Here is a 12,990-nt window from a genome sequence, read left to right as displayed (position 1 = left end):
CGTTCCGTGCGCCTTTGGCGTCTAGTCATGCCGGCCACATGACCGCGGAGACGTCCTCGGACAAGCGCTGGCTCTTCGGCTTTGAAACGGAGATGAGCACCGGCCCCTAGAGTTGGAAACGACTAGCACGCATGTGCGGGGGAACCTTTACCTTTATATATATATACATATATATACATATATATACATGTAGATCTAGAGTCTCGGGTTTCTTCCCGCGTTCCTTTCATCTTCAGAAAGTTGTGGCGACGTTTCGACGAAATCCCATCCGTCATCATCAGGCCGGAGTGTTCCTCCTGCTGCTTCCAGGAGCAATGCGTGGTCTGGCTGTTCCTTTCCTTCCAACTGCCGGTGGGGCTGTGTTCTGACTGGGTGGAGGCGTGGCTGCTTTCTGATTGGGTGGGGGTGTCCTCTGACTGGGTGGAGGCGTGGTTGTCTTCTGATTGAGTGGAGGCGTGGCTGTCTTCTGATTGGGTGGATGCGTGGTTGTCTTCTGATTGGTTGGAGGCGTGGCTGTCTTCTGATTGGGTGGATGCGTGGCTGTCTTCTGATTGGTTGGAGGCGTGGCTGTCTTCTGATTGGGAGGGGTGTGTTCTGAATGGGTGGGGTTTTTTGTTGTGTTGTAATATCCTGAGTGTTGTGATTTGGTGTCCTGAGGAGTGGGCTGTGTAGTGGCCTCCAGAGCTTTGGTTTGGCTCCGAGTTCGAGGACCTGCTATGTATCTCTGGTATGGGTCAGTCAGGTTCGTGTGAGCGTTCTTCTGCTTGGGTGATGGCACTTTTGCTTGACTTTTGCTCCCACACAGAAGACAGAACAAGTCAAGCAAAAGTGCCATCACCCAAGCAGAAGAACGCTCACACGAACCTGACTGACCCATACCAGAGATACATAGCAGGTCCTCGAACTCGGAGCCAAACCAAAGCTCTGGAGGCCACTACACAGCCCACTCCTCAGGACACCAAATCACAACACTCAGGATATTACAACACAACAAAAAACCCCACCCATTCAGAACACACCCCTCCCAATCAGAAGACAGCCACGCCTCCAACCAATCAGAAGACAGCCACGCATCCACCCAATCAGAAGACAGCCACGCCTCCAACCAATCAGAAGACAACCACGCATCCACCCAATCAGAAGACAGCCACGCCTCCACTCAATCAGAAGACAACCACGCCTCCACCCAGTCAGAGGACACCCCCACCCAATCAGAAAGCAGCCACGCCTCCACCCAGTCAGAACACAGCCCCACCGGCAGTTGGAAGGAAAGGAACAGCCAGACCACGCATTGCTCCTGGAAGCAGCAGGAGGAACACTCCGGCCTGATGATGACGGATGGGATTTCGTCGAAACGTCGCCACAACTTTCTGAAGATGAAAGGAACGCGGGAAGAAACCCGAGACTCTAGATCTACACATACAGACACCCGCGAGAATCTACGAAAACATATATATACATATATATATATATATATATATATATATATATATATATATATATATATATATATATATATATATATATATATATATATATATATATATATATATATATATATACACATATACATATATACACATATACATATATACACATATACATATATATACATATACATATATACACATATACATATATACACATATACATATATACACATATACATATATATATATATACACATATACATATATATATACACATATACATATATATATACACATATACATATACATATACATATACATATACATATACATATACATATACATATACATATACATATACATATACATATACATATACATATACATATATATATATATATATATATATATATATATATATATATATATATATATATATATATATATATATATATATATATATATGTCACCCTTTACCATTTTTAATGTGTCAGAAAAGGGGAAATTTTCAGTGTATTGGCAACAGTTGTATTGGTTGTTTAGAACACTGAATAATAGAGTTGGAAGGGACATTCGAGGTCTTCTACTTCAACCCCTTGCAAATGGGTGCGGGCCTTGTTGGAACTGTTGAAAGGAGATAGATGATGTCATATCCCTCCCCCTCGAGTATCCCTCATCTATCTCTAGTCTACAACATAGTCCTTTCAACAGTTCCAAGAAGGTACAACATCCATTTGCACTACTCAGGTGCACCACCTGACGACACAGATAAGCCTCCAGGTGGTATTAGCGACTCTCTAAAAGAATTGCAAATGACCTGCAAAGAATATAAATCCTCCCATTCCCCACCATCCAGTCAGAGCTGAGAAGCTTCTTGGATGAGAAGCGAAATGTCTTCAAAGAGAAAAAAGAAAGTCCAGTTGCCTCGTGAAAAAGCACCTTTGGGACAACCATGACCTGGATAGACTGAGAATTTCCATAGACATATTGGACTTTACGTTGGTGCTGAAAAAGTAGCTTTATGACCAGTCCTTGAACTTACAACTATTACAGCCTCTCTTTGAAATCAGCAGGCATTCACATCAGTCATAGGCTCTGCAATTGCATGATCGCCATTTGTGAGCTTCACAGCCAGCTTCCAACAAGTAAATTCAGTAGAGAAGCTAGCAGTAAATTGCAAGTTGTGGTCACATAATGTCACACTTAATGACCATAGGTGATTTGCTTAATGACCACAGTGGAACAGACGTTGTACATCTAGTGTCATCACATGATCTTTCACTTAATGACTGCATCACTTAGTGAGGGAGCATCCAGTCCCAATTGTAGTTGTGCTATTTGATCCTATGCATTTTTTATTCAGTTTCACTTTTAACGATAGCATTTTTTTTTAAAAAGTAAAACATAGAAAGCCACCATATTGAGAATTAGGCTGTATTTTTAGACTAGTGTCATTTATCTTGACTGGCAGTTTTCTTCCTGTTGTATGCTATCTGGAGATGCATTGGACTGAATCTTTGTGTACGCAAAGCTATTTTCCCCAGTTCGGCTATGTCCATTCTCCCTTCAGAGCTCTTTTTTTTTTTGGGGGGGGGAAGTGAGGTTGTGCATGTTAGCCCATCTCTTGACATTCACCTCACAAGCTATCAGTCATTTATCTTTCTTTCTTCCATCTCTTTCTGTCTCTCTCTCTCTCTCACACACATCTATCTTACTGCAATTGTACACAGAAAGTGTCACCATTAATCAGTGTAAAATTCAAACCTAGATAGAGCTAGATATGTCTTGGCTTTCATGTAAGGTTTAATGCCATTTATCCCCTGTTGTGTTCTTTCTCAGAAAGTGAAACAGGGAAAAGAACACAACAAGAAACAAATGGCATCAAGGCCTACATCTCCCCCCATCAATCTGGTTTTGCTATGATGGCTATGGGTAAAGGGAGATATAGTATTAATCAGTGCTTTTTTTGTAAAAAAAAAGTGCCAGAACTCACACACATCATACAACCTGCCTTGCCTACCCTACAAGATTCCATCCAAAAAAGGTGCCGGAACTCTGTTCTGGGCATTCTATGACCAAAAAAAGCCCTGGCTATTAATATATTTGAAGAGCATAAGAGTGGAAAAGGCCTGTTTAAGATATATCTTCATCAAAACTCCTGTACTGTCCTCTACCTCTCAATCAAGGTCATTGACATGGGCTTAAAACAGAAGTTCAACGCTGAAACAGAACATAATAAATGGCTAATCTAAATACACATATTGCAGCAACAAGATCTCTAGAGCTTAATGATGGGGAGGGTGGGGGGAATGAGGACAGCCACTGACTTTTTGGCAGTGCTTTTTTCTTTAAAAAAAAGGTGCCAGAACTCACACACGTCATACAATCTGCCTTGCTTACCCTACAAGGTTCCATCCAAAAAAGGTGCCAGAACTTCGTTCTGGGCATTCTACGACAAAAAAAGCCCTGCTTTTTGGGATTATTAATAGGAGGCTCTATGTATGAGCAATAAACCAGAAACCTGAAGTCCTATTTTAGCTAGAGAACTAAATAATATGTCTTATGAAATGCTACAAAGGAAAAAAAAGAAATCAGTCAGTGCTCCTGACGAATTTGTGTTTTTTCAGGTGTGGAGAAAAATTCAGATTTTCTCTAGTGTTTACCAATGATAGAGAGGTAGTTCTCCAATTGAGGAACTAATATCTTTGCAACATGAGATATGGAGTTTCAGGAGATGTGCATTGAACCTCTGAAATTCAATGTACATATTAATACATAGTATTCACACCGATTTTCTTCTCTAGCAACCCTATGAGATAGGCTGGGCTAAGAGAGCATGGCTAGTACAAAGTCACTCAGTAAGTGCCTATGATTGAGTCTCTCTGTGCCTAAGCTTGATGGTAATGGTAAGCTCTGTGCCTAAGCTTGATATGGTACCACACTGGCCTTTAATCGACTATCCCCATTTCTTTAATTAAGGCTGGAAGTCTTAATTCAACTAATTTCTTCTTAAAATGTAATGAGCAACATGTGAAATAAAAAATAGACCTGCTGTAGACAAACTAGACAAACTGACCCATTGGATCATCATTTCAGAGATATCAAATTCCTCAGTGCCTTTAATAATGGCAGAACTTCTAAAATACCTGAAAAGTTCTTAAAAATTCAGGATACATTCAGAGATGTATCTGCATTGAAAATGGGCCAAGGACAACTTGCCTTGACTAAGTCGCTGTGGATGGCTGGGATGAGATGGCCATGGCGAATTGTCCCATTCCTTTGAAAATAGCCCACGTTGAACTGTGTGGCACAGTCATCAATCGGCACAGGATATGTTTTATCACATTTTGTATTATATCATAAGCTGTTTTATAATAATGTTTATATCGTAATATGTTTTATAAAAGGACAGGAAGGTCTGGAGGAATGTTGTCCATAGGGTCGCGATGGGTCGGACATGACTTCGCAGCTAACAACAAATGTTTTATAAAACTTGGTGAATTTTAATTTCACGGAAATCATGGGTTTTGGTCATGGGATACTGTTGCTCGATGATGGTCTGATTTGCCCATTTAAAAGTTACTGGAACTAGAGGAATAGAATGGGATGGGATGGAATACCATGAAGAAGAAAGCAAAGCAGATATTCATCTATCTAGACCAAGAGCTTGGAATGCTCTGATTTTCAATTCATGTGCATTCATATAATAAATGTTGTACTAAATTACTGTATAGTTTCCAACAGATGGAACTTGGCTCTTTCCAAACTTATCTATACTTAATGAATGTGGCTATACAGATAGAAAAGAAACGCACACATGCCCACATACAATACAATTCACACGTTTCATCATAGACAATATTTTAAAAGTGCAATGTAAGAAAGCAGAACTGACAGGTGTGTTTATCTTTGCCTATCTATCTTTGTTACCCATTCTTGCTGTATCTGGGCTTCCAGATTGGTTTTGATTTGGACATAAGACTGCTATTCTTATGGGCAAAATTCAAAATTAGAACTAATTCACAGACTATTTTCAAGAGCTTCTATAAGAACAGCTACTTTTAAATAATGCTTACCACCATGAGATAATATAATTTTAAACTGTCATGGCAGGATGAAAAAATACATAAGCTATTGTTTAAGAATAAGCTATAACATGCAATAATTGGCTCTGGTCATCCCAGTCATTCTTCAGAGGTAAATTTGCATTCTTTGACTGTTGCTTTGCTCCTTATGACAGTATTTGTGTGGATTGTCCCATCAGGCAGACAAAATGCCATGAGGACTAGAGCTATATAAATAGAGGGTTTCCTCTGACTTTTTATCTTAGTACCAAATTGTCATTCAGTTGTTATTATGAAACAACTCATGAATTTAACACGAATGAAGGCGGATATACGTGTCCCAGGATAATATTGCAGGATCCAATCTAGGTCAGTCACCGGGACCAGGGGTTTTGTCTTTCGAGCTTTCGGACTCATGCAGGAGACCATCCTCAGGGAACTTCTCTCTAGCCAGAATGTGTATATTGGGCAGTTCTATATGGTATTTATATGGTGCCTGTTGTATGTGACTTTTTAGATGTTGATTGGGGTGTGTTGATGGTTGGCTTTTAACTTGTTAGCTGTTGTTTACTTGTGCTGCCCAGCCCTCATCTTCTAAGTACTTGATAGGCTTGTGGTAAATCAGCACTCTTGTTGACTGACAAGGGTCCTGTTTCCCAGGCTTCAATCACTTCCCTGGCTGTTTTTGTGCCTGCTCGTCCAACTATGTTAGTAGTTGCAAAATTGAATGTGTGTGAATTTATGAATCATGAATTCATCTCCATTCCCAAGCTGTTCATGTGATAAAAGTAAGTGTTCAGGAGCCCTGTTCTTTATCTGACCAATACAGTATGAACAAAATGTTCAGTAGTAACAAAGAACTGATTTTCAAGACAGCTGCCAGTGATTGGAAGAAAGTTGCTGCAAAATCAAGCTCTAAATAAAACACAGTGATTTACTTTTCTGCTTCTGATAAGCAAGAGAAGCTGACATAGTGAGGTAATCCCTTTGAGGAGGGCCACCTATCAATCATAAGAGATAATATAGCTTAAGCAAAAATACTGTATATCTGACAGACAAAGAAGGTTTTGTGAAAAATAATAATAATATTGAGCATGCTACATATAGGCAAAATATTTTCTTTATTTTAAATGCATTATTTTTAGCTTTAGCTTTCCTTTTCAAAATTCATCAGCCCAATCCTTTAAAAATCACACTTGAAAGAGGCTTCTTTTGATGTTCTTAGCCTGTAATGGATATTCTCTTGCACCACTGTATTCATATTACTTTAATTAAAGCCCACTGATATTGGCCCATTGTCGTTTTCAATGAGATTTGACTTAAGGTGGATTCTGAAACACGTACGACATGCCATAATTATTCTTTAAGATTATAAGAGCGAACATTTTTTAAATTATAACATTTTATATTCTTTTACTTCCCTTTTTTCTCCTCTCCCCAATGTTTTGATTTCTAGTCACTTGGACAAAACTTACTAAAATTTAGCTTGTCCTGGTTCTTGATTATTCTTGATGTATTGCTTCCTTTCTAACAGTTACCTACACTGCACATTTCTATAATGTGCAATGAAATACAAAGAATGGCCTCAAATTGTAGGCTCCCCCCTCCCACCCACTCCCACCCCACCCCCACCCCCAGTACAGGTTTTCTGACAAGGCAGCACATCCCTTTTGTTTGACATTAAACAACTAAGATGGCCTTCTCCAATTTATGCTGGCACTGTAATGGAACCTGTCTGTTTTGGCAGTTTGTATATCCAGCTTTGCTTTTAGGTGATTTAATGCAGCAAATGTTATAAAGCCCAGAAAAATTGTGGTTTACAATGGAAAATGTGAAAGGCCATCAAATATAATGACACTTACAGGCACGTTATAATGAATGGCAGCTATACATAGGAAAGAGAGAACCCCTACAAGATGTGCAGTTAACAGCCTTTCATAGTGGCGGCTGGAGATAGTGCTGCGGCTTTCTGTAAAGTCTCTGCTACTTATGTTGTTAAAGCCTTGGGGAATGCAAAGTTAGCAGAGAATAGTTAACATTTGTTTAACGTGGATGTATTACTTCTCACAGTAGGTTTGAAGAGGACCAACTCTTGGAAGAGAGTATTAGATCTAAAGACCTATAGGAAGCATAATGTAGAACAATTAATCAGTGGAACGGCTTGCCTTCAGAAGTTGTGGGTGCTCCAACACTGGAGGTTTTTAAGAAGAGATTAGGCCACCATTTGTCTGAAATGGTATAAGGTTTCCTGCTTGAGCAGGGGGTTGGAGAAGAAGACCTCCAAGGTCCCTTCCAACTCTGTTATTCTGTTAGAAGAAATGTATCACTGCTCTAGGCCAGAATACAAGAGAAGGTAGAACTTATTCAACATGAAGGAACTCTCAGACAAGAGGCCTCCTCAGTGGTACTGCCTTATGGAATTCCTTTCCCATTCATATTTAGATTTAACTTGTGCTTTTTCTTTAGATGTGGTACCAATTTTGGGCTGTAGAAATTTGGAAGCTACCAGATGATGGCAGAGAAAACGTTAGCCCTTTGCTGATATCTAGTGGTTATCTGAATTTTTGCAGCCCAAATCTGATAAGCCTACATAAGGTATCAAGCAAACATTTCCCAGTCTTTAAATGTCTTGGATTCCACTTCCATTTTTTCCCACCTCCCAGAATTGCCAGCTAAAATGGTAACTATAATGATGAGAAATTAAGTCCAACAAATACATCCTATTTTCTTATATCACTGGTCTACAAATGTTGGGAAATTATTGACCTCCGAGATAAAATGCGTTAATTCTTACATATTTTCATTAGATGAATTAGAAAAAAGGTGGTAAAGGTGCTGGTTGGTTAAGGTTTTCGAGACATTTTACAATAAAAGGTTTATATTCAGACGAGTATATTTGCCTACAAGGGAGGGAGGTGTCTAACAATCGTGATGCCTCATAACTTCTCAACAAAGCACGGTAGAACAATGAAAATGGTACCACATAGAAATGTATAAAATTATCTTCACTTTGAGACTAAAGATTATTATCGAACTGTAATTGATTGTTCTTTTAGTACAAGGCATGCTTGTCTTGGTCAGATCTAGGTATCATATAGTTACATCTGGTGGCTTGTGAAAGTGTCATTGCCTAACATTTCCAAGAAACAGTGGCATGATATTTTCCCTCAGAAGGCAAGAGGTCTCGAAATTGTGTAAATAATGAAGATATCTTCTACTACAGTTGTGGTGAGGTTACATTTGGATCTCAAAAGTGCAGTATGACAGCAGTGATTAAAAAAAGGCATACCACCTATATTTTGGATGCAAAATAGGGGATCAGGACAAGAGTTGGGCCCCTCATTATTGTTGCATTACCTGTGCAACTTATCTGCATCATTGGCTAAACAAAAAGAAAAAATCCATGCCTTTGACAGTCCCAATGGTGTGGACGGAACCCACCAATCATAGTAGCGACTGCTATTTTTGCCTGGTTCCCCCGATTGCAAAAGGGATCTCAAGAAAGAATAAGTGGACCGGGGAATATCCAAACATTCCATCCGCACTGTGTCCTGTACCCCATGGTGTACCCAGATCCACCAGAATCCTATCTCTAGACTCAGATGATAAGAAAGACAATGAGCAGGATGCAGCTGATCCGGAGCCGTCTAATGTCGGCGGACTCAAACTTTAGCCCACTGTATGCTCCTCCTGAACCACATCTAATTTCACAGAGTGAACTAAATGACCTGGTCAGGGATTTGGAATTGTCTAAGAGTAAAGCAGAGATACTAGGCTCCAGATTACAACAGTGGAACTTTTTGCAGAGTGAAAAAGCATGAAAATATTACACGAAAAACCAATAAATGAATGGAAAGTTATGTTATTGGTATCAATGAAAAGATAATTTTATAATGATTGGTGTGGCACCATTCTCATTGCTATATCACATTTTGTAGAAAAGCTATAGAGTGTAATCACACGACCCCCCACATAATTTTGAATAGTTTTGATGCAATTTTGACCTGAAGCTGTACCTAGGAAACTGGAGCCAATTAATACTCAGGATTTAATTTTCCTTTATTAGTTACCCAGTTCTGATAAAATTTAGTTAGTTTCATTTCTGAGGCTTTCTCCTTGTAGACCACTGATTTTAACTGTTAGATTTTATCTGTTAGATACAACTGCAGTTTGTATTCCTGTTTTTAATTGCTTAGTTTATAATATAATCTCAGACGTATCTTAAATATAAATCCCAGTGACAGCAGCTAGGCTTGTGTCCAGGCCAATGGAGATTGTATAAGATTGTGCAATTTTTAAAATTAAAAATAGTAAAATGACTAAGAAAACTGGAAGGCAAAAATTGCCTTAAAGTGCTTTAGCATTTACAGACTTCCTTCTGAAGCAATCCGTGCCAATCTGACCTTCACCTTTTTGGTTTTTTTTCTAGTGGAATGGAGCTGTTCTGAAGACTTTTCCCCTTCGGCTGGAGAAATCATAATGGAAAACCTTCAGTCTTTGAGATGCACTATTACCGGCCTCACAATGGTAAATGAAAAGTTGTTAATTCAAGTTGCCCTTTTTTCTTTCCCCAAATGCTAGCAGAAATCTCTAATGGAGAGAAGCAGCTGAGTGCCATTTCTCTGGCAAGTCATTAAACACATTCTGCTTGGCATCCAGCATCCCCAAATCACCAAAGAGTAGGAAAGACCCATCGCTTTTTGCGTGAGTTGCTATATTAGTGGGGAGAGATCAGAAAAGAGTGGATTGAAAGCCGGCCATGCCATGGATCAGGGGCCTAATCTTAGGGCAGATCAAAGGCTTTGAGAGATTCAATTCTGACTCCATGTCTGATGGCTAAAATAACAGTTGTGTCTTCACTGCTTCGTTGGGGAAACAAAAGTCACTAGATGGACTAACTTAAAAGGGGAGAAGTATGTTTTTATAAAGATTAAAAGTGGATGGAAGATGGGCAATCAGATGATCTCTCGACAGACAATCTGGTGAGAGTGAACACATTTACCTCCACGTTGGTCCTTCATAAACACTGAGTGTGGATTTGGCTGGTAGTAAAAAAAAAAAAGCAAATAGAACGGCATTATCAGCAGCAGAATTAAATTTACCAGAAAATAAATCAAGAACATTCTCCACTTACAAAGTGGCTAAATAAACAAATGTTTATAATCTTCAAGCCTATAATGTTTACAGTACTTCCAATCAGGATAACATTTAGATCATAACGCGTTTATACTATCGCAAATCCCAGAGAGTCAGAATCAGGACAGGAACATTATTGATTTTAAAACAGCTTACGAACTAAGAATTTAGACTATATGGTTGCTGCCTGTATTGAATTTTATTATGATATTAACATTCCAAGTTTGAATCTCTTATTTTTAAGATGTTTTCAAAATTGGATTTGTGCCAAGCAGGTAATTACTTAGGGCCATACCTGTGAGAAAAGTTTTCAGCTTCAAACCAACAGTTGGGCAGCTGCAACACTGACCTCCTCGAATAATCGAATACTCCTCTCCAGATTATTTAGTAATCCAGTCAATGATTTGGATGAGAGGATAGATGGAGAACTCACCAAATTTGCAGACAATACCAAGCTGGCAGGAATAGCCAACACTCAGGAAGATAGGCTTAAGTTAGAGAAGGATCTTGACAGACTTGAACATTGGGCGCTATCTAGCAAAATGAAATTCAGTGGTGAGAAAAGTAAGGTTCTACATTTGGGCAAGAAAAACCAAATCCACAGGCATAGCATACTGTAGGTGGTAGCTTGCTCAACAGTAGTAACTGTGAGATGGATTTCAAAGTCCTAGTGGACAATCACTTAAATATGAGCTAGCAGTGTGCTGCAGCTGCCAAAAAAGCCAAGACAGTGCTAGGCTGTGTTAACATAGAATCAAGATCATGTGAAGTGTTAATCTCACTTTATAACATCTTGGTAAGGCCACACTTGGAATACTGCATCCAATTTTGGTCATCACGATGTAAAAAAGAGGTTGAGACTCTAGAAGTAGTACAGAAAAGAGCAACAAAGATGATTAGGAGACTGGAGGCTAAAACATATAAAGAATGGTTGCTGGAATTGGGTATGTCTAGTTTAATGAAGCGAAGGATGAGGGGCAGTGGTGGGATTCAAATATGTGAACAACTGGTTCTCTGTGTAGATGCTGCTTCTGGAAGTCCATTTTGGGCCTGGGCAACAAAAATTAGCTACCAGTTCTGCCAAACTGGTGCAAACTGGCTGAACCCCACCACTGATGAGGGGTGACATGATAGCAGTCTTCCAATATTTCAGGGGTTGCCATAAGGAGGAAGGAGTCAAGCTATTCTCCAAAGCGCCTGAAGGCAGGACAAAAAGCAATGGATGGAAACTGATCAAGGACAGAAGCAACCTAGAACTAAGGAGACATTTCCTGACAGTTAGAACAATTAATCACTGGAACAACCTTCCTCCAGAAGTTGTGAATGCTCCAACACTGGAAGTTTTTAAGAAGAGACTGACAACCATTTATCTGAAATGGTATAGGGTTTCCTACCTGAGCATGGGGTTGGACTAGAAGACCTCCAAGGTCCCTTCCAACTCTATTATTATTAATATTATTAAATCATAGAGCTTTTTCCTTAGGCCTTAGAGATAACATGAATGTTTGTGAGAGGACTGTGGTGAAGCAGTACCCAAGATGAGTGTTAAAACTTAGAAGGTTCAATCATTTATATCTCCAAAGTGAAGTGCATTGGCAGTTGAGCTTTCAATGCACTCCCTTTGGTTCCAGATCTCTGACGGTCTCCTTCTGACAGGCAGAGATACCAGAAATTCTCATTATATCCTGGTGCTGATTAAGGACAGGCGAAAGGAAACCCTAGTTAAAACAAAGCTTGGCAGGTGATCATCATTCCCTCCAAGAAATGCCTATTTTTCTTTTGAAAATTTAAAAGGTGGTTAGGGATCTAGGCCTTTGTTTTTCTTTTAGCAGCAGAAACACCCCACCTTGTCATAGCAGTCTGGAGTTTTTCACAAAGGCTGCTTCTCCTTTGCAGGACTTCCTGGACTGATATTTTGTTGTTAAAAGAAAGAGAAAGCACAAAGCCCCAGCCACTCTGTACATTTTCAAAAGTAAGTCCAATATTTCCCTGTCTGTAAATGGACCTTGGATGGGTTGATTCATTCATTCATTTAATTTAAAGCAGCTGGAATATGACATCAGTCCTGCCTAAACAAGATTGGATGTATTCAAAATTATACATCCCTGGTTTGGATATGAGCCTTGGGGGATTATGATGCTACCCTCTAAATAAGGGGGGGAAATGGCATTCCCTAATTGTCCTCTTGGCTTAGATTAAAATATCAACCAGGAAAAAATTTCAAGATTTACTTATACATTTCTCAGTTTCCAAAATATTTTCCCTCTTCAGCTGATCTACTGATGTGCCGAATACCCAGCAGTAAAGTATTTAAATAAAGAAAGAACAGTTCATGAGAGAGGTTGTTTTGGGGATGAAAG

At 39.4% G+C, this 12,990-nt stretch overlaps 1 protein-coding gene across 1 annotated transcript in view; it reads left to right on the top strand.

Moving 5' to 3' along the window:
* Positions 1-12,990, top strand: part of ANKFN1 (ankyrin repeat and fibronectin type III domain containing 1) — a gene marked incomplete at its 3' end in the record, with an annotated part of 145,426 nt that overhangs the window by 34,524 nt on the left and 97,912 nt on the right. Inside the window, exon 5 of the mRNA XM_081320918.1 lies at positions 9,924-10,021. Coding sequence (XP_081177044.1) covers positions 9,924-10,021 — 98 coding nt within the window. The remainder of the gene's footprint in view (positions 1-9,923; positions 10,022-12,990) is intronic.

The sequence above is a fragment of the Vipera berus genome, assembly GCF_964194415.1.
Source record: "Vipera berus genome assembly, chromosome: 2".
In the NCBI taxonomy this organism is placed as follows: domain Eukaryota; kingdom Metazoa; phylum Chordata; class Lepidosauria; order Squamata; family Viperidae; genus Vipera; species Vipera berus.
Note: the sequence above shows the minus strand (reverse complement) of the source record. Positions and strands in the feature narration are given on the sequence as shown.